This window comes from Anoplopoma fimbria, chromosome 24 (assembly GCF_027596085.1).
Source record: "Anoplopoma fimbria isolate UVic2021 breed Golden Eagle Sablefish chromosome 24, Afim_UVic_2022, whole genome shotgun sequence".
NCBI classification, from domain to species: domain Eukaryota; kingdom Metazoa; phylum Chordata; class Actinopteri; order Perciformes; family Anoplopomatidae; genus Anoplopoma; species Anoplopoma fimbria.
This window is the reverse complement of record NC_072472.1, coordinates 14,766,851-14,789,237: the sequence shown is the minus strand read 5'-3', so window position 1 is coordinate 14,789,237 and position 22,387 is coordinate 14,766,851. Positions and strand designations below refer to the sequence as shown.

At 43.2% G+C, this 22,387-nt stretch overlaps 2 protein-coding genes across 4 annotated transcripts; one reads left to right on the top strand and one right to left on the bottom strand.

Annotated features, from left to right (window-relative positions):
- The first annotated feature begins 1,372 nt into the window (after positions 1 to 1,372).
- Positions 1,373 to 14,402, top strand: mntb (MAX network transcriptional repressor b). 2 transcript variants are annotated; one of them, XM_054626544.1, is made up of 7 exons: positions 1,373 to 1,791; positions 4,861 to 5,503; positions 5,611 to 5,652; positions 6,011 to 6,122; positions 10,710 to 10,902; positions 11,509 to 12,322; positions 13,077 to 14,402. In XM_054626544.1, the coding sequence occupies exons 1-6, from the start codon at positions 1,719 to 1,721 to the stop codon at positions 12,318 to 12,320; spliced, it is 1,875 nt and encodes a 624-aa protein (XP_054482519.1). In that variant the 5' UTR covers positions 1,373 to 1,718; the 3' UTR covers positions 12,321 to 12,322; positions 13,077 to 14,402. The 2 variants fall into 2 exon arrangements, with proteins under 2 accessions (XP_054482519.1, XP_054482518.1); XM_054626543.1 differs by having other exon boundaries at positions 11,509 to 14,402.
- Positions 14,403 to 15,293: 891 nt separating this feature from the next.
- On the bottom strand, positions 15,294 to 21,934 carry LOC129113076 (septin-5-like). Of its 2 annotated transcripts, none has more exons than XM_054625207.1 (13): positions 21,558 to 21,934; positions 21,260 to 21,325; positions 19,260 to 19,646; positions 18,564 to 18,660; positions 18,116 to 18,202; positions 17,734 to 17,857; positions 17,326 to 17,460; positions 17,070 to 17,187; positions 16,879 to 16,980; positions 16,690 to 16,786; positions 16,335 to 16,497; positions 15,954 to 16,056; positions 15,294 to 15,870 (listed from the first exon to the last, which is right to left on the bottom strand). In XM_054625207.1, exons 1-13 carry the CDS (start codon positions 21,660 to 21,662, stop codon positions 15,799 to 15,801), a joined length of 1,656 nt encoding a protein of 551 aa, XP_054481182.1. In that variant the 5' UTR covers positions 21,663 to 21,934; the 3' UTR covers positions 15,294 to 15,798. The 2 variants fall into 2 exon arrangements, with proteins under 2 accessions (XP_054481182.1, XP_054481183.1); XM_054625208.1 differs by having other exon boundaries at positions 16,732 to 16,786.
- Positions 21,935 to 22,387: the final 453 nt, after the last annotated feature.

The window sequence follows — 22,387 nt, the reverse complement described above, 5'->3', positions numbered from 1 at the left end:
TGTGATGTGTTAAAGGGTATATCAGACTGAGCGGTGTCCAATGAAAGACTGTTACCATGCAACAACGCTTACACTACATACATGCTTCCGTATACATATGTCGACAAACAACATTCTAACATGAACCATTAATCATAACACTGAAACGAAAGATTTATTTTTCACTGAGGCAGATATATTGCATTAACGACCACATCATGCATCACATGTTACATATAATTACAAAGCATAACACATCCAACATTGGTAACAGCATCGCTACACAATATGCAGCATAAGAAGTAGACCACATGCACCATACCATAGGGAAATAAAAAAGAAAGAGAAAATCATTGTGATGCAAAACATTTTTTCAGTGTGCGAGACAGAAAGAGGGGGTGTGAGTTGAAAAATCTGGAAAAGTGAAACTGGAAAGAAGGGTAAAGTGAAATGAAAGACATAAAAGAGATATAATGGTGATATAACAAAAATGAAACTGAAATTTGTATACTCATTAAGACATATTCTTAAGATCGTTTGGCTTTCACTTGATATGAATTATTTTTAGGTGGCAAAGGAAATGTAACAGTGAATTTATGTTTTTCCTTATAGTTTATAATTTTCCATAAAATGCAAATTACATTTTGTTTAGGTGAAACTAAAATATATTTACTTTATGTTTTGCAAATTCAGCAGCATAAAATCTCATAGTAGTTGTTAATCTTACTGTTAATTGCAATATGTGCTTATAAGACATTATCTGGGATAATTTAATAAAACATTGTCAATACCCAACACACCATTTTTATAGTAAAATTGCAGCACTTATGGTATTAAAAAAATCTTCATTTTTATTGATTTGCTTCAACCTGTTAATTTAGTATTATGGTTGCTATATGAGGCTTAAACCTCAACCAACTGAATAATAATATTGATTACAGCTCATTTTGGCCTGTCCTCGGTATCACACGCAGACACGAATAAGCCCCGCCCACCCTCGTTTGATTGACATCTCTGATCCCGAGACAGCAGGGTGGCCAGTCACGCTCTCGCCATGCAAATGAGCCGCGCTCGGGCCGGGCGGGTGCCCATGTGGACCAGCACCATGCCTTGTTGTTCTGAGCGCTGATTGGCTCCCTGGCGCCTGATTGTTCTTCATGCGCTGCGGGCCAGCGGCGAGGACAAAAACATGGAGCACCGGTGACATGGACCGGACTGTCCCTTTCTCGATTCCCACGGAGACACGCGAGAACATCTTGAGCACTTTTTGACCCAGGAATATTAAAAAGGTTTGTGTGTTGTTAATGTGAGAATGTGACATGATTTGGGATAGCTAAAGGTCAGTTAAAAAACGACAGCCCGGAGTGGGAGGGAGCGATGCGGCCGCCGGGTTTTGCCAGATGCCGTAGTAACAGGGCGGGGCAGGCCTCCAGGAGGGCGGGGCCCTAACGAGAACACGACTCGCCTTGTTGTGTGTATTCCCGTGCTCGCATCGCCATCTTGTTGCAATCCTATTTTTTACGTATGCGAGGATTTACTTTCCGTTCGGCCGGATTAAAAATCGACCGTCTGGTTTCGGGAGAAACCCCGGGGACAAGGAGCTCGGGCCTGAGGGTGTGTGAACCGTGCACACGGCGCTTCCTACCGGGACACCACCTACCTTCCTACCCCCTCGGTCTTTTTTCCTCCTTCCGTCCCGCAGCCACCGGGTCGCCTGTCGCGAGGGTTTTCTACGCGCAATGAGCATCGATACACTTCTGGAGGCGGCCAGATATCTGGAATGGCAAGCCCAGCAACAACAGATGACACGTGGTGAGTTCAACACTGCTGCATCGGGCTGCACTCACATGACAGCGCGTGCTGCATCCTAAACTAAACTGCCTTTTTTTTCTGGGGGGGGCACCGTATCCCGTATCCCGTATCCCGTTACTATATGCGACTGTGCTTGCGTTTTCAACACACCCGCCTTTGATGAAGAGGCGTTTGCAGTGTTTTGTTCGTCGCCCCGGGTTCAAGACAAAACAGAAAGAAAAACTGAAGTCACTGCAAACCCCCAGTCGTCTCTGGTTGTTGCACAAATGTGTCTCCTCAATGCGGAAACGGTCAAAGTTGTTTCGGAACTACTTTGCGCGCTCAGTGTGTGCGCGCGTGTGTGTGCGTGCGTGTGTCTGTCTGTGTGTGTGTGTGTGTGACAGTTTGAACGCTGTAGTGACTCACTGTGTGTGTGTGTGTGTGGTTCCTGTCAGTAACCGTGCTCCATGTATCTCTATCTTTATAGTATGAAGTCATGTGCAGTTTATACATTTAAGAGCTCGAATACATTTTTATTAAAAACATGATCATTTGTAATAATCCTTTTCAATGAGGTGCACATGTTTGTTTCAAATAAGCTCTGAAGAATCGATTTGCCCCATTTTTTTTTTTTTTTCCTTCTTGTCCGTCGAGCACCGGCAGGGCGGTGGCGAGCCCGGCTGCTCTTTACATAACACCCTGACATCGCTCAGCTATCTTGTGACACACGCTGGGGCGGGCCCTCACGCGCACGGTGCCTCCCTATTAGTTTATCTGCGTGCGTGCGTAAAGACGATGTGTTGGTGTTTCATCTGAAACCAGCAGACAATCGAGATGCATATCTGTGGCTCGGTAGAAGCAGACGGACGTTGTGCTTTTCAGTGTTTCTCCCCTCTGATGACGTGTCAGATCAAATAAACCCCCTCCTCCCCCCCCAGCATACTTACCCTACCTCGTGCTAGGGATCCGCCCACAACGACCACGTGCACACGGCCCCCCCCTCCGCTTGTAGATACACACCTACGTGCACACACGCGCACTCCTCGTCCCCGCCCTTCCCATCCAGTCTACTGACAGTGGAGAGAGAGTGAGGAAAGGGGGGAAGTAGGGCAACCTCCCTTCTCACCCTCGACCCAAACCAGACTCTCTCAATGCAGAAGTTGTGTCATTTACGTGTGGGTGCACTTGACCATTCAGAGCTACGTGTGGATTTTACCACATAAGCTAAAAATAAACTTCTGGTAAACACCAGTGAATATCAACATATTCTCAGGTGAAGTCAACTCGTGTCAGTATGTTGGACATTGTTTTTTACTGCTACTATTGGTCCTATTGTGGAAGCTTTTTTGTGTGTGTCCTATTTGCACACCAGTGTATCCTCAAAAGCAAAACTTTGCATTAATCATGATCTTATAAATGTCATTTTTTTAAGGTTCATGTATAAACCCGATATGGGATGCGAATGCAAAATATAAAGCAATCACTAGTGTTCGCCTGTTATACATGAAAGGAAACTAAACTTGTCATAATTGTAAAGCAGAAACTTTGTTAACTATTTTAGTTTTGTTTTTTCCTCAGACCCTGGATAGAATAAATATCTTGAATCATACAATAAGGGCTTCAACAAATTACTGTTTTCTTGATTAATTGATTGACGTTGTTTTCCTGTGAAATGTCAGAAAATAGTGAAATATGGCATGTTTTTCAGCTCTAGATACTATGATGATATTACAAGCATAATGCTTCACAAAGAGGGAGTTAAACTTTTGCGTCTGCCTTCCACTGCTCAGCAAGAGGAAGAAGAGATGTGAGCTCATGAATTACTGATGAGTTACATTGTTAATGCGGTAGACCTATTAATAGACAACGGAATTGTTGATAAATCCCACAAATTAAAGCACAATAAGTGCAGAGTCATATTTGTATTGTGGATCATCAAACTTAACTGTGCAGTCCTTCTCTGAGCTGAACTATTGTCCTAGGTGAGAGGAAATTGCATCATCAGGGTTTTGCAGTTTCATGTGGAGAACAAATAAAAGTATTACCTAATAGTTTGGCCGGGCATGTTGCCATGTGGCGTTTCTATTTTCTTCATAATGGTGGAGATGGCTGAGCTGCGTGTTGGCGTTGTGCAGATTGGAGGAATCCCTGGGATCTTCTGGTTTCTAATGTGGCTGTTTCCATGGTGACGGAGGGCTTTCCACATTGCTTTGAGTCTGCCTGCTACGCTGTGCAATAACTACTCACTCAACATGAGCACAGCGTGGGAACATCACATCCAATGATGGGACTTTTAGATTTTATTATTTGGCCTTTTCTGGTTTGCAAACGATGCTTCATTTATATGTTGTCATGGTGCCAGCTCTAGTTGACCCGGGCCAGCAGACTGGCTCCTTGACAACCGTCCACTACTGTCGGTCAGACATCGCTGACGTATCCCAGCGTGCTCGGAGCTGGGACGGTCCAATCACAGCGCAGACAGAGGGGGGGTTCTCTCCAGTCAGGAAATGGATGCAGACGTAATTTCTGTGATTATTTCCTCTTCCTTACAATCAAATTGCCTGATGACATCATTCTTTCTCTCTCTGTGTGTGTGTGTGTGTGTGTGTGTGTGTGTGTGTGTGTGTGTGTGTGTGTGTGTGTGTGTGTGTGTGTGTGTGTGTGTGTGTGTGTGTGTGTGTGTGTGTGTGTGTGTGTGTGTGTGTGTGTGTGTGTGTGTGTGTGTGAGATGGTCACTATATAAACAAAGTGACATCCACTCTGGCAAATAATCTGTAGCACACCAATGAAAAAGCTAAAACTACCCGAAGACAACACCTTTACAAGATGGTCTGATGTGATTGATAAATTATAAGTTATTAATGATTTCCAAACTGGATGTAGATTATTCTCTACAGTCAGTATGGGTATGCAAATTTAACCGCTGTAAATATTCAACCATGAGTTTATCTTAAATCTAAGGGCAGACAGTCCGGTGTTTAATAATCGTCCCTCCCGTTTGTCTCCCCTTCCAACCGCTCTTATCTTCTGTCCTTTTTATCCACCTATTTCTCACTCACTTGCACATCTTCTTTTTCCTTCCTCCTACAGAAGAGGAGCAGCGCAAAGAGAAGGAGCTCATCAACAGGGAAGCAGAGTCGCGGCGCGTGGAACTCGTGACCGCGTTGTCCCAGCCAATCAGAGCCAACCACGTCGCTTGGGGAGATGACTCTCACCGCCAACAGCAGCATCAGCCTCCTCCTCCTCCTCCTCCCCCTCCCCCCTCTCTCCCACCTCTCCAAGTCCCCATCGCCGTCATCCCAATGGTCCCGGTTGTCAAAGCCACGCCCTCTGTCCCGCCCCTTCCACTTACAACGCAGATTGCTGTGGCGGCGACGTCGCTCAACGGCTCACCGCCAGCCAAGAACACTTCCTCCCCTCCACAGCATCATCAGCAGCAGCATCATCATCAGCATCATCAGCAGCAGCAGCAGCAGCAGCAGCCGCCCCCCTCTCCTCACCTGTTGTGCACTCACCAGATTAAGGTGGAGACTAGTCCGCAGCTGATTGGTGCAAAGCCCAGCCAATCACAGCCCGAGATTCAGATCCAGTACTCGACCTCCATCAGCACTAATGGATCTGGCTCTCTACATGCACTGGTCCCCCATCAACTTCCACCGTCAACTCAGCAGCGGCCTAACGGAGTGACGATGGAGGACCTGAGGGCGATGGAGGGGAAGAGGAGACCAGGAGGGTCAGTTTGTGTGTGTAATGTGTGTGTAAATGTGTAAATGTGTTAAAGTTGGTATTAAAGTGTTTGTGGGTTTATGGTTGTTTTGATCATTTATTATGTGTTTCCAGAGCCGGGACCAGAGAGGTGCATAACAAACTGGAGAAAAACAGGTTAGTCATAATAAACTTCTCATTGTTGTTGTTGGTGTCGACTCATCAGGAATAAAAGAAAAGCCGCCCTGTTTGTTTTTATCTTTACCACTACATTCACACAGTTTTCAGTTTATCAAGTTTGTCGTGAAAGAGTTTCATCAGCCTAAAAGTCAAGACATTTCCTCAACCCATACAAAACCATGAGATCCTTCTCAAGCATGCAAAACTGTAGTCATGAGGTCTCTTTTAATGACCACAACTTGGTTAAACTCTCAAGCCTTGCTAATTTAATGGTGAATATTCTCCAACACAGTGAGCTAATGACGACCATAACAAAAGTGTGACCCTTTCTCGTTTCTGACTCTTGGCCCTTCAGGCGAGCGCACCTCAAAGAGTGTTTTGAGACGCTGAAGAAGAACGTTCCAAATGTTGATGAGAAGAAAACCTCCAACCTCAGCGTTCTCCGCAGCGCTTTGCGTTACATACAGGTAGAGTTTTTAATACATTTTCTCAGCTTTCCCAGCATGGAGGGGCTGAAAGCCTCAACATACTGGTGCAGTCCGACACATTATTTTGGCTACTACTCGCTTCTTGTTTTTCATTAAATTGTTTTCATCTTTCTCCGGTCTTGAATCGATCGGTTCAGCTCGAGGAACAGCACAGGCTTTGGTCCAGTGTAATTGATAAACAATGCTTGTTTGTTAGCCATTTAGCTCTTTTGTGTTGTTTTTATGACTGATGATATGGCATCCTCCAAATAATGGCGAGTCATCCCAAAAGAAAGTAGTGAGTATTGAAATCCTGTGTTTTCTTGAGGCTATACAATGTAATGATTATTTTTGATAAGACACTTTGAGTTCACTTTTCTTGAGAATATTAGTTTGCCTTTTAAACATTTCACTGAGATTCTTATCCAGTGGAAGTGTTGTTGTGTAACTCCATCTTCTAGTCATGTAGTGTCATGGTGCATGTTCTAGAAAAGTACCTGGTTGTCCCAAGAACTGAATTACTGTAAAGAATAAATGAGTAACATTTTTGTGGGGAAAGACTTTTAGGATGTTGGTGTTGTGTCGAGAAGTAGCATAGCATTGCTGAGGATGGTGAGTCAGTGAAAATTAGCTAAATTAGCCCACGAGGTGGAAGATCCCGGGCCAGTCATCAGGGAGCACAACCGACAGGGATTTGACTCTTTGACATTAGATGATGATGGTCTTGATAAAAGAAAAGCTGCTGCTGAGGAAATCCATAACAGTGTAATTCAACTTTCCATATTTTTAAAGAAAGTTACAGAAGACAGGTCACTTTATTCATCCGCCACAAAAACAGCCAACAGAATTGATAGTACCTACTAGTGCTGCAATAGTTAATCAATTTATCCATTAGTCTATCAACAGACAGTTAAACAGCGACAGATTTGAACCAATTCTTGATTTATTTGGAGTAAATGTCATATATTCAGCTACTCAAATGTGAGATTTTGCTGCTCTTCTCTATTTTATATGAATGAAATTATTCTTCTGGGAATTTATTAAGGGCATATCTCACTATTTTCTGTTTTTTATAGACTCAACAATTTATTTATCAATCAAAAATATAATTAGTGGAATAATTGATAGAACAAATAATCATTAGTTGCAATCCGGGTAGCCAAACAGCTACTAGTAGATACTTAAAGTTGCTATTTCCCTCAGCCCACACTGTGGAGCAGAGACTATTTAATGGGGAAATACACACACAATATTGAAAGGAATATTCAATATCAAGTTTTGACTAAAATGGAAATTCCCATAAAATAAGTAAATAATTGTTTCACTCCTTTAACTTCATCACATCTGACGAAACTCTTCACGTTTAAAATCTAAACCGAGATGCCTTCTTTGTGTTTCAACTGGAATATTTCATCTGGACTTCAGTTTATGTATAATAATAATAATAACACTGTTGATAGAAACACTATATGATTCTACTGAAAGTCAATAAAAAATAATAAAGAATTATTTACCAAAACAACCTCACACAGCTGCACTAATCCCAAATCTGCTTATAGCTGAATGTGTTGCTCTGTATATTCCTCTACCTTCTCCTCTGATCTATAATCTAATCAGTCTTATTGTAGACGAGCTGCTCGCCTCCTCTCTTTCCCCACCTTCTCTCTCTGTGCTTCTCCTCATGTAAACCTCCCTCCCCCTCCCTCCCTCCCCCTGAGCCATGTGAGATCTGAGCACATGGCTAGCGTGAGCCTGGTGACGTCACCGTAGCTCACCCACTCCGATCTGCTCTGCGCCTCTAGACCGCAGGGAGAACGTGATAGGTGCCGGGTACAGCGGCGTTTCCATGGTTATAACACTGGAGTAGGTGCAGATCTGCAACAGCTGTATCAGATTTGCTTTGTGTTTTAGCCCCTCGCCTGTTTCACCCTTTTCTTCTCTGTATCTCTGTCCGTCTCGACCGGCTTCTCCCTGCTGTCTCTTGGTAACCATAGCAACAGGCGGCAGGTGGCCAGGACACTGTAGTCTGTTCTTCCTTGTTTGTTTGCACAGGAGTGTGTGTGTGTGTGTGTGTGTGTGTGTGTGTGTGTGTGTGTGTGTGTGTGTGTGTGTGTGTGTGTGTGTGTGTGTGTGTGTGTGTGTGTGTGTGTGTGTGTGTGTGTGTGTGTGTGTGTGTGTGTGTGTGTGTGTGTGTGATGTAAAAAATAAAAAAACAATCAAATTCTGTCTCTCTTGTTAATTGTTATAGATGATGGAGCGCTGATGTGAGCTTTCAGCATTTCCTTTCACTCCCATCACAGACTTTTTGTCTGTCTTATCCTCATAACCTTGTGAAAATCACATGTCCACACAGATGCATGCGTGATTAAGACACCTGTCGGGCCAAATATCATCACGCTTGAGTCATTTTCACCTTTTTTTCTTAGGGAGGGCATCTTGAAAGAGGAAGGATAAAGGAGTTAAAGATGAAACGGGGGAGGAGGGAACTGTGTCAAGGGAGCGATGGATGCGGGAGTGGAAGGAGAGGGGGTGCGGGATGGCAGTGTAGAGGAGGGGGAGGGGGGGTTTGGGTGTGATCTGGAGCACCCGACTGGCAACCGACCAGTCACATCACTCCTTTTATGTAATTACCTCCGTGCTTCACCCAATGAGGAAGCTCCTTATGTTTTTTTACAAACTGCTGCTCAAGCAGCCAAATCCTCCCGGATGAGATTGCCAAGGAAACTGCTATGGGTGACAGCTGTTTCCTTGGTGATTTACTGCAGGCCTGATGGTGTCTGGGTTTTAAGACCTTGAAGTGATGTTCGTGGATGTACATGCGGACATGCGGATGAGATGTTGAGCTGTTTATGAGATGGCACAGTTCACCGGGTCTAGACTGGTAGCTTGTGTGTGAGGTCATCACACGCCTGCAGAGAGTTAACAGCTTTGCTCACTGACCTGTCGTAGGATAATTTGTCCCCATGTGCTCACATAATGTCCCCAGTCTTGCATCTCCATCCTCATTTTCTCTTTGTTTTTGGTTGCACCAGTAGGACAGAAAGGTCTCTCCCCCCCCCCCCCCCCCCCCAATTTCTGTCAACCATTCAACCACTCAGCTGGATATTTATTTCTGGTAAAGCACTGACGTAACCAGTAAAAGCTTACCAGCATTTGAAAGGGTTCTGTTTCTGGTAACCAACATAATGCCTTAGCCCATCCACTCCCACCTCTCGATGACCTTCTTAACCCCCCACCCATTTTTGTCCTGTACCTCCCCTCTCCCTCATTCCTCCCTAGTAATCTGTTAATGTTCTTAGCCTGTCATACTGTTTGGTGCTTATGCGTGAGCTGACCCAAACAGAAACTGGTTCACAGAGATGGCATGGCATATTTTTTAATATTTCTGTTTAGTTTTCTGTCTTGTTGTGTCTCTTTCTGTGTCTGTCTTCCTTGTTTCATTTTTAAATCTACAAACATACACGCAGCTCAGCGCATGACAGTGCTGTTCTCAGATTTAATACTGCCGTTAAATCTTATGGGATTCTAATGTTAAGGCCACAGTAATCCACTTACATCAGAATTGTCGGGATGATTGTAAACTTGAGTGATTGGTGGAAATGAAACCCGACAGGCGCCTACTCCTACTCTGACCCCGTTGTCCTCGAAAAAAAACAAGCATGATATCCAGGAAATGGGAGGAGCTTAAGTTGATGACCTAAACAAAAGCAGTGTGAACATGCTTGAATTTGCATGCGTGGCTTCCTTCTGGTGTATGAAACTGAGAGAGCTGGGGAACATTTTGTTTCAAGATTGTGCAAGCTGGGAGAAATGTGGGAGTGGCCAAGACTGCACGGAGAAAATAAGTTGGTCATAATTCCGTTTTCGGTTGCAATGCCAGTTCTTTGAAAGATTCAAACCCACTTCTAGCTTCATAGCCTGTACAATAGATACATCCTAGTGGTAACAGTGGCCTGGGACTGAACAAGTTATTTATTTCTGTTTGTTTTATTAACCCGTTTCCCTGTTTTATAATCTGCTCCTGTTTCCCTTGTTAATTTGCTCTTGCTGGTGGTAGCTTTTCGTGCAAACTCACACTAATATTCCAACACTCCTCCATCTGTTCCATATTAACACATGCCCAGTATTTCAGGGGGCATAATCCCTCTACTTTCCTTAAAGGCTTTTATTGAAAATGTCTGCAAACTATTTTAACAGCGGCTAACACAGAAGAAAAACAAAACAACAAATAAAGAGAACAGATGATGTGAGTGAGGACTAATTTATTGTTAAAGAGAAATTCAGAGCGACTATTGGATGACGGTTGTACTGGGGAAAATAATGTTGTGGAAATCATATTATGCAGAACTTGCACGATAATGTGAACCATTGTGACCATTTTCTTTTAGTTTTTTGACCTTATATATTTTTTTGCATTTTGCAGCCTCATCTGAACACAGCTTTTTATTTGAGAATTGATACAGAACATGTGCCAACCTCGTACCAACTTCTTAATTCTACTGTGATTGTCTATAATAATTATTCTCCAGTGTTTTTAGATGTGTAGTGATCCTAATCTTACCTTACTGTCTGTATCTCCTCTGGTAGACTTTGAAGCGTAAGGAGAAGGAGTATGAGCACGAGATGGAGCGTTTGGCCAGAGAGAAGATCGCTACGCAGCAGCGGCTGGCCGAGTTGAAGAACGAGCTCAGCCAATGCATGGACGTCATCGAGATCGACCGAGTCCTCCGTCAGACCATCCAGCCCGAGGACGACCAGGCCTCCACGTCCACCGCCTCAGGTACAGGGACCAGATTGCCAGTCAAATTTATACAATGCTGTATGATGGTTTTTACATCGCACACACAGTGGCACAGAGAATAACCCCACAGCCACATCATGCATCATGCCGTTAAACGTGAGGGAAGAGAACATAAAGCTAACAATATGTAACCTCTGCAAGTCCAAAATAAGCTGTGGAGAAACAACCTTTAAAACAAGGTTTTAAGAACTACAATGTCCTGTAACTTGGGGCAGTTTTGGAGAAAATGTAAGGAAACGTTTTAAAATTGTTTGTATATGCAGTCAATAGAAGTTCTTAGAAAGAAGAAAACCAAAATCAGATTTCAATCTCTTAACTCACAGATATACATGCATATCTGATACTCTTCTCCAGAACTAATCACTACAAGTGAAATAGCAGATACGCTTTTTTTGTAGAAGGGCAGGCACTTGAGAGTAAGATGCAGTTCGATGTAGTTTGAATATCCTGAATTAACTAATCTTTTAACCTTTTGACTGTGTCTCAGTGGATTTTCTATTTTAATAAACATTCACGTTCACACTCTCATTGCACTGTTTCTGGGATGGTTTTATGATGACTAACAGTTTCCTCTCTTGTCTACAGAAGGAGAAGACAACTTTGAGCAGGACATCGACGAGGACGTCCTCGCTCCTCCTGCTTTCGCCTCCCTCCCCAAACCAACGCCTCCCATCTTACAAGCCCAGCCGCTCCTCAACCATCACCTGTCGATCCAGCACGCCACCCTGCCTCTCTCTGGAATCCTGACCACGCCCTCCCCCTCTGCTCCCCCTCACGCCATTGCACCTGCTCCGGCCCCAGGTCCGCCCCCGCCGCAGCAACCCGCCCATCTCATTCAGTCCCCGGCAATGCAGGTCCAGCCCACCGTGATCGCTCATGCCGCCGTCTCCCACCCTTCAGTCATCCAGGCTGTCAGTCACAGCCTGCCGGCAAATCACAAGCATCTAACGCACATCGCCCCGTCGCCCGGCCCCATCTCCGCCATGCCTCAGCCGATCGCGGCGGCACCGGCTGCCGCTACTCACCAGTCGATCGCCGCCCAGCCCATCGGACACATCACCGTCCACCCGGTGGCCCACCTGGGAGGTCCCCTGCAATCCCACATCCAGACTCTGTACCCCCAGGGCGTGTCTGTCTCCCAGCCCACCATGGTGGGCCACATCACTCACACCTTCACCCATCACACGCTGCCGCACATGCAGGCTAATCCACAAGCTAACACTAACGGAGCCCAGATGAACAGTGCAGCCGTGATCAGCCAGGGGAGCCCGTCGCTAGGGAAACCCACAGCCGTGCTGGCCCCCCACCCTCAGATGGTCGGACAGGCTGCCGTCCTCAACCCCGTCACCATGGTTACAGTCCCAACCTTCCCTGTCGGCACACTCAAACTGTCCTGAAGGTAAAAAAAAATGTATAAAGGTAGTGACTGGTGGAAGTCAGTTGAAGGGGAGAAAGATTCAGAACTTCTGGATGTGTTTTCACACTCCTATCAATAATCAATTGCAGAAAATCTCTGGCACACAAAATTGACAAAGAAAAACATTCATTATTTTTTGGGACAAATTGTGATGAATATCTCCAGAGATATTTTGGTCACAGCTTTGTTAGATTGTGAACAATAACATTAAAGCAGTCAGTGGGTCAGGCCATTGTTTGTGAAAGTAAGACATTTGTCTGCGCTGCAAAGACAGGAACTCTGTTTTACCTTCCTTCATACTTCTCTCCTTCCTTTCCTTCCTTCCTCCTCTCCTTCCTTTACGACCAGAAGCACTAACATAATAAGCTCAGTTCACACTCAGGCATCAAGGATTTACCTTAACTATTCATCCACTCATCGAGGGAAAACAAGGGAGCGAGAGAGAGTTGTTTGTTGTTAGGCTGTTACCGTGGTGATTCAATATGTGCCCGTTTTTATACTTGTAATCACGATGTCTCGTGGGACAATTCTGGTGGAATATTGTCACTGATGTGTTTGAGAGCAGGAGGGGGAGCTCAGTGGTCTCACTAATCCAAATGAGTTACAGAAAGGTATAAACTAGATCACATTACATAGTTTCTGAAACGTTGCCAGTTTCCGATGCAGTAATTCACTGTTTACTCATTTATATTGCATTAAGTTCTTTCCTCGTCTTTTGTTTCCGATCTTACTCTAGGAAGTGACTGTTAAGCCGTCTCCAAATGAAGGCTCCCTGCCGCTCCACTTGGCACCAAACACTTTGCAAATAGTTTAAGAAAAGGAATGAACATTATGAGCAATAATCAAACTAGATCTACTGTTTTAAAAAAACACACAAATGGATGGAAAAAGAAACCAACTCATTGTCTCCGTTATTAAATACGGAGCACTCCAGAGATGAGGGGCGGGGTTAAAGGGGAAGAATTTGGGGAATGATTGCTTAACATACAGAAGCCTCCCTTCTAACTGGCCTTGTGAAGATATCTGGAGACAACATGACTTTTGCCTGTTGGTTATTGGAGATTCAGAGTTAAATTAAAAGTTATAATGAAAAAGGAATGCATGCAGTCAGTTGAAATAGAAGTTGTTATAGACTGTTTTGACTTGATGCTGAACAAGAATCTACTTTATCACAAATGCCTAAAATTGTTGTGGTGAATCGAATGTCAAAGACTGTACAACTGCTCTCACATCATTCAGTGTCAGGTGTTCCTGTCGGGCTACGCAGGGTTTCACCCTCTTCACTCTAATGCAACAGCTCCCTCTGCTGGCTCATCCCAGACCTCATACTGATGTTACTCCAACACACAACACCTGTGGCACAACATACACTTCCTGCACAGACTATTTTATAACTCAAGAAGTTTTGTTCGGCATTTTATTACATAAAGTATGGGACTCTGGTCATGTGAGAAAATCAAACTGCTGAGCAGATGGTAAGATTGTGAGATGTGGATGAAACTCCAGAAAGGGTAGTAAATGGATCTTGAGTTAAGAATTTTATTTGTCTCATTAGAAATAAAGAAAAAACTTTAAAAAGTCAGTTTACATATTGCAGTTTCGTAAAGAATAATTTGGCAGCGACATGACTTTTTTTTTTTTTGACAACAAACGCCAAATCCTGACACTTTTCTTTGTGTGTCTTCTGAGTGTGTATGTTTGTGTGTTCATGTGCACACACTCAAAACGTTCATGGCCTCACCGCCTTCTTGCCAGCCTATACGTGTTACACCATGAAATCTCCCATCATCGTATGTGTATGTAGTCAATGTCGCTCTTCTGCTGTTTCTGTATGTTCTGTCTGTATACGTGACTGTATTCAATACGTTTTATATTCTGTACTATAGTTAATCCTACTGTACCTGTAGCATGGCTCTGTTTGTTGGTTCTGCAGTTTGCCGTGTGTGTGTGTGTGTGTGTGTGTGTGTGTGTGTGTGTGTGTGTGTGTGTGTGTGTGTGTGTGTGTGTGTGTGTGTGTGTGTGTGTGTGTGTGTGTGTGTGTGTGTGTGTGTGTGTGTGTGTGTGTGTGTGTGTGTGCAAGCAAGATATTTTTTTACACAGAGGCGATTTATGGTATGAGCCTGTTTGAATGCTATCGTGTGTGCCTATACTCAGTTTTCCTGAACACTGTGACAACTCCGGCAAAACACGAACACAATGAGCGAATGGAAGAGAAAGATTTACTGTCACGATTGTTTCTTTTCTTTTTTTTAATGTTTTTAAGTTTTCCATTTTGTGAGTTGGACTGAGACGTGGAGTGGAGAAAAAAACAAAAAAAGTTGTTGCTCTTTTCTTGATAACATAATGTCTAATATTCGATTTGACTTTTTTGTAATATTTGTATTTACGTATGGAAGATTTGTGAATTTGTGATCGTATGCACGTTTTGGCATACGAGTGTATGCATCTTAAAATTTTAAAAAGATTGTTTCTTTTTGGTTTTGTTTGCATGTAGATTGCCGTTTAGTTTCTTTTGTTTAAACGTTTTGTTTTTCTGTTTATTTTTGGGACCATGTACAATACTGTATAATGTGGGCAGGATCTTGGACCTCATGCTACATTGATATTATATATGAATATAAAAACGTGTTTTCCCTATGGAGAAAGTTTTAAGTTATATATCGCCTGTACACTTTGGGCTGCCTTTTAGATCTAACTGTCCACTGTTTAAGATAACAATGATGATAATGGATAAAACATATTAATGAAGAATTATGCTGATGAAATAATAAAGATTCTTAATAAATCTTATTACATTTACAACCCTTCTGCTCCTGTATTTATTGGTCTTGTGTGGAAATATAGACATAAACTGCAGTTAGAAAGCTTTTTATTTTTTTTACTTTCTTGTCCTTACGAAAAAAATGTAAGATTTAAAATACAAAAAATTAAAAAAATACAGTTGACTCCCAGGTAATAAACATGAAAAATGCTGTTTACAAATTTGAAACCAAATCACTACAAAGACCCCTAGATGACAGTGTTTCATCCTTATCAAGGTTACTACTCAAGATGCCGTCCTGGGTCACATTGATAACATTTATGGAAGAAATTTAAATTATAGTCTCCGGATGAAGATGTTTGATGGTTGCCATCTTTCAATGAAGAAATTCACAGCCAGTGTGACCTGCTGAAGGCTGGAACCTGCATCTCCTGGCTGCAGGTAAGCAAACATGCGCAGGAGTTTGCGACTGTGTCTTTATACTTACAGAGTTTGAGAGTAAAGCTCACTTGGTTTTTTTTTGGGGTGGTGGGAGACAGCCATCGGACAAGGACCTCAACTGTGCTACTTTCCTTTTCATACAAGTTCCATCTCTTTTTGCTTGTCATTGTAGACGGGGCCTCCTTTGTGTTCCTGGGGACTCCTCGTTTGTCTCCTCCTCCTTTTTTTCTTTCTTCTCGGGTATCAGAAACCACAATCAGAAACCTCCTCTCTGGCCGTGCAGCATGTGCTCCTGGACCCTCTCCAGCACCTCCTGCATCCTCCTCAGCTGCAGAGGGGAACAAATGAGGTGAGTGGTGACAACTTCTGTTACCGAATAAATGAACGATAGAGTTGGCAAGAGAAACGTACTTCTTCGTCTTTCTGTAATAGGAGTCTTTCCGTCTGATTGTCAGCGGGAGCCAGCGGCAGAGGAACATCTGCCTCGCTCGGATCGCGATGCTTCTCACGCAAACTAAAACCCGTATTCACAACCACATACACACAAAGAAGAACACAACCTGCATGAGCATCGGACTCAATCATCACAGAAAACATCAACATGTGCTGCATGGATTAATTGTTCTTTTTTAAGAGCCTTTGTTTTATTGTATTTAAAACGCCCTGTAAACAAATCCCTCTCCTCCTTATGGTTGCCCCCCAAATAAGGAACTTCAAAGACAAAGTTTTAGACATTAAAGAATTTCAATCAACAAATTGAAAGGTGTTTGTGTGCATCCCGACTCCACCCACCTGCGTTTCCTCTCCTGCACCACCATGCGCGTCATATTCTCAATGCACTGGGCTCTATAATTTTCATAGTGCGTCTCCCCGGTCACATCCTTCAGATCCTGCATATGGGTTCTCACCAGCATGTTCCTCAGCAGCAGGAAGTCAGAGTGAGCCGGTTTCTCCACTGACCGTGCAACGACAACGTCAACATCTTTGTTATCAAACAGAAAGAAACCTATACAAAATGAAGTATCCACCCAAAATACAACCCAAGTACAAAATGTTCAAAGCCACTGTTAAAGCTTTGTAAGAAAAATTGCAAATAAATCAGGAAATAATATAAAATAATTAAAAACTGTGCCTCTGTGTGTATTACCTTCTACCACACCCCAGGGATAGAAACGACCCCTGAACTTACGACCTTCGCTCTCCACCTGAACATTACTCCCAATTACTGCAAATGGGATGCTGTCCTGCAGAGAAAATCAAAAACAACAAGCTGTCAGTCTTAACATGGATGAGATGGCACTTTCAAACAAAGCGAAATTAGAGTCAACTGAAGAACCTTGAGTATTTGGTCCTGCTTTTTAAAGTCTTCGTCCTCATCTGAATCACACTCTGGAAACTGGTAGATGTTGATCCCAAACTGTTCAATCTCCTGTCTGATCTAGAGTACATGAACCAATTGGTTGAGAGAAATGGAAATAATAATACAACTTTGCCTCAATTACATGTGTGTGTGTAATGCTCTCATACCTTCAGCTTCTTTCTGTAGACCTCTGCTTGTGTCAGGCTGTCAGCTTTGGCCACAACAGGAACTATGTTAACTTTGTTATGCAAAGCCTTCATACACGCCACATCCAGAGGCCGAAGACTGATGTGAAAAAATAGCGCACGTGTGTGTTAATATACACGAGCAGAAACCAGCCAAAAATATATCAAACAACTTTTACACGAGGCTGTTGCAGTACTGTTTTACTAGTTTAGCCTCATGGGCATGTTGTCAGCGTACCCGTGGCCGAACGGAGAGATAAAGTAGAGGCAGCAGTGTACTCTGTTGTCCGGGATGTTCCTTCTGTTCAACCCGCTCTCATCTCTGAAGTACTGTTCAAACTGCTGGTCAATGTAGTCTTCTATTGGCTTCCAGCTGATGCAGACACACAATATATGTGAGTAAAACAACAACCCTGGCAGATAGCTGACAGTTTAAAATGTGAGGAGTAAAATAAAAGCGTATTCAGTGTGCTTATGATGCCATGCGTTGCAGTCTGGGACATTATCATGGTGCCTGTCTTTGCTCTAACTTACAACTATGTCCAACAGAGCAGCAGTACCACAAAAACAGTGCCACGTCTGGGGAAAGCAAGTTTGAGTTTGAAGGAGGAGAAAAATGCTGCAGGCGTATGTTGATGCGCCTTACCTATCTGTGTCGTTGACAGCGTCTCCGAACCCCGGTGTGTCTATGATGCTGAGCCTCACTTTGATTCCTTTCTCTTCAATGCTAATGGTGTGTTTTACGATGTTGACTGTTTGATCAATCCGTTCTGCAGGCACATACAAGTGCAAAGTTACTAAATCTACACAGGCAACAAGTTGACAGTGTGTGCAAACATGTTCAAGAACACACGCACAGCTCAGGGTCAGAGAGGAGAAGCAGCATCACAACTTACACAAGACAAATGACAGCTAACAAAGTCATTGTTTTTCCTTTACAGAGACCATTGATTGCATAGTCTGTCTCCAATTATTTCCCCACAACATAACATGGACCACACATAAATAAATAATAGAACTAATCTCACCTTGTGCATTGGGAACCTTCCGGTCTTTGTAGAGGTCCGTGAGGAACAAACTGTTGATAAGTGTGGATTTACCGAGGCCCGACTCCCCTACAGAGAGAGAGAGAGAGAGAGAGAGAGAGAGAGAGAGAGAGAGAGAGAGAGAGAGAGAGAGAGAGAGAACCTCTCATCACATCCAAGTGTGCAATGTCTGTACTCCTCTGAATAATATACTTCAACATAGTCACAAAAAAAAATCATCAAATAGGAAGTGCTTCTTCACACATAAAACGAGATGACACACAACACCAGAGCTGGAACTTCTAGTTGTTTGTATATGGTGGTGTGATTTGCAGTATGTTTATAAAAATCCTGTGTGCGATACAACCCCTATTATAGGATAGATTTTACATTTTGTCATGATAACAGTCTGTAAAGGTATCCCAGTTAGCAGACATATGGGAGGACTCACCTGCCACCAGCAGCGTGAATGTGAAACCTTTCTTCACTGTCTTTCTATGAACCTGGTTGGGCAACGTGGCAAAACCCACATACTCTTTGTCCTGATCCTGCAGAATGAAAACACAAACGTAACATGTATGAATGTGCATACTGTTTATAAGTAAGCATTGCGGGTGTACTTCCTGTAGTATTAAGAGAGAGTGAGTACTAATGCTACTTTACGTTACAGTCATGGTAACATGGTAGTCATAGTGACAACCATCCCTGTAACTGCCTGACCTGGACAATATGACCCTCATCATGATCTGCATCCTCTATGAGCTGCAGGGCAAAGCATCATGGGACCAGACCACCTAACTCTGTCGAAGTTTATGTTTAGCAGCTGCAAAGGGTTTTCCAAAGGGTTGAGAAACTTAAAAATGTGGGGGTTGGAACATATTTGGAGTACAGAATCTTGTACAAAGGTTAGAAAATGTATAAAACTAGGGCTGTCCTCGACCAAAGACATTTTTAGTTTACTAAAAGTTTACTAAACGATTGGCTTATTTATCTACAGATCTGTAAAACTTGAACACAAAGAATCATGCAAAAGCACAATAAAAAATGACCAAGTGAAAAGAAGCAATCTTAGCTGAATAACAGTAAAACAACTGAAATGTAGCTTATGGGCTTCGTCTGACACAGGTTCCGGCAAACAGAAACATACCTCTCGAGGGTCATTTGGGTCAAAGCGTCCCCAGGGGCTCTGTGGACGTGATGCCGGGCTGAGTGGACAATCCATAGACACCTGAGAGACGAGCTGCCTCCTCAGCGCCACCGGCTGAAGATTTGCGTTTTCTCCCATGCGACTTGGTCTATGAGGGACTGTCGGAGAGCCAGCAGGGTTGCAGAGGATGGCATGGGGAACAGTGGGAGTCCCGGGGAGGGTGGGGAGACCGTTGGTTGCTGTCTCAGTTCCCTCTGCCTCATGGTGGACTGGTGCCTGGTCGTGTGGTGTCTGGTGCCGGTCGCCAGGCTGAGAGATGGGAGGCAGATCCCTGATGGCAAAAGGAAACGGAGTGTTCTCCTGGTCCCCAATGGACAGACTGGACAACTGTGACAGGGGGAACATAATGGATATAAATGTACAATCGAAACTCTCAAAAATATTGCTCGCTTTTTATCAAAACTAAAAAGCGAGTGATTTATTTTTCCTATGATGATGATGGCCCAATAAAAAGCTAGATTACTCTTTAGTCCAAAGTTAACCACAGACAGAGAGCTAAAAAGAGCACAGAAACTTTATTATTTGTAGTTAATCAATTCAGTAATCACAGAAAGTTACAATCAGTACAGTTAGGGCTGTCAGTCCACTCAGGACACAAACAAATCGAGATTTTGGCAATTCTATTTGGATTTGAAGTCCTTTCCCACTCAACTGAAATGTAGCAATAATTCATCTGTGTATGTATAGCCTCATTGGAATCAGGAACTGATTAACTAACTGCTGGTGGCCACAGTTGTTGTCATTCTCTCTGAATACATGGCATAATGAGTCTTCTGTGTCTTCTGTTGTAGTGGCTACCCTTTCTTAACTGATTAGTCCTGACTTGTGATCCCATTATAACATTACAGAGGCCTTCATCCATCTGTCCAGGCAGCATGGGGAGACCAACAACAAACAGTCTGGAGTTTCAGGTTAGTAAACACTAGTGTCAAACTGGATATACTCAGTGGAGTAATAGTTTAAATCAGTTTCAAGGACCATCTTTCAGTGTGGAGCTTATAGCTAGAGGATAAGGGCTGACCATATGGCTGACCATGTAGCCCACTCCTGCTTTGGTTACCTCTCAGGTGATATCCCAACAGAGCGACTCTACTCACGATCATGAGCAGTTAGCACAGCAGAGACTCCACACCTGCTTTACAGGAGATACACATTTCAGGGCTCACATTGTCCTAGTGAGGCCCAAAAACAGCAGCCTGCAGTGCTGATGGCCTGATCAGGGTTCGTCTGCCATCCCTCTACCTGTCAGCTCTCATTACCCACAAAGCTTTGCAACAGGCTTAACCCAGCTTCTAATGCTGTGACAAAGTGGGGGTAGGAGATTTAACTCTTAAAAACACACACACACACACACACACACACACACACACACACACACACACACACACACAAGCTACAAACACCATCATTAAAGACTATTCTACCATCGTGTCCTACCTCCTTTTCTGTGAAAGTTGCTTCTTTTTGAGCAGACGATAGCATATATAAAAGGAAAAACACGTAATGTTTGTGAAAATAACAAACATACAAATGCATTAAGACCTGCTTAAGCTGGATAATGAGCAGACAATATGGCTAGTGAAATAAATAAGTAAGTAGCTTTACGATCCCCACCTGCTATCAACAAACAATACTTTAAAACAAAGTGCACACACTTTAAACTAGTATGTTTACTAGTATGTTCTCCCATAGTTTATATCAAACACAGAATCCTCCTGATGCAAATTCAAATGATGCACTGTACTTACTGTACCTGAATAAGGGGCAATAGAATATGAAGTGCCATACAAAAACAACAAAAAAAACAACCTCTGCACTTATACTTTAGGCTGCTGATGTGATTTTTCAATTAGCTGAGTAATTAACATTGCAGAAAATATCGGCTATTTTCACTAAATCTTTTAAAGCATCGTTGATGCATGTGTTACACACGACATTACCTTTCTTACTGCTGCGGAACCTGACCGGAGATGACATGTGCTGCATGATGCTGACGGCTCCTCAAACTGTCCCCAGATCAGAGGAAGACAAATGGACAAAAACGAGATGTGAGTGATGCCCAAAGAGTAAACAAGGACTGATCACAATGCGATGAGGCATATGGTGTGCGTGGGTTCATGCACTGCCTGATCCCCCTGCAGCCCGCTCAGCCTCACCGCTCTGACGTCGCAGAGAGCAGACAGGTGATGTCAACTACAGCTCATGTTGCCTGACTGTAAGAGAAACCATTGAGCTCACCTCTCCCTGGCTCCTTGAGGCTTCGTACATGGCTAAGCATGAAGTGCCGATGTAGACAGTCCAACGATTGGTCTCATGGCAAAACACATAAATATAAGAGTCCATGGAAACCTTGAAACCACTCTCTCATCTCTATGCTGATCAATTTATCCACTTTGTATTATGAGTATTTTTTAAAAGAAGCTCGCTCCTAGCAACGTTTGTACCTTGGCAACACGTGTTTATAAACTATAAAGTGTATGCACATATTTTATAGTATTACATTTTATTTGTTGAAATTATCATTACAGCCCAACAGCTGTCAAAAACATCAAATGCTCGGCCGAAAAAAGAAAAAAATAGTTTGTGGACGGGCTTTCTCCACGTGGCTACCTGCGCGCGCACTCTGACCGTGAACTCATTGCGCGTCACCGGAGTCTTCAGCTAGCTTCCACATTTTACGTGGCTAACCTGTAGCTACCGTGGCTCACCTGTAGCTCACCTGTAGCTCACGTGGCTAACTTTACCTACCCAAGCTCACTACTATGTTCATGTTCATATTAGTTGTATAACTGCATTACCCAAATATTTGGGCAAATTGTATTTTGCATTGACAACATTGTTCTTGAAACTGGAATGACCATAGTCCTTTCAATTGAATTGAACTACCACTAATAAGGCTTAAACAAGTTGGCTAACTACCAGAAGCTGCCACATTTGTGTCATATTTGGTCAAAATATGAGTATTTATTATTTACATATTGGCAACGGATGGCTAATGTTAAAGTGTGACTTAAATGAAGCTAATAACACTAATGCTAATAGATGGGGCACAAACAGTTTTACTAAAT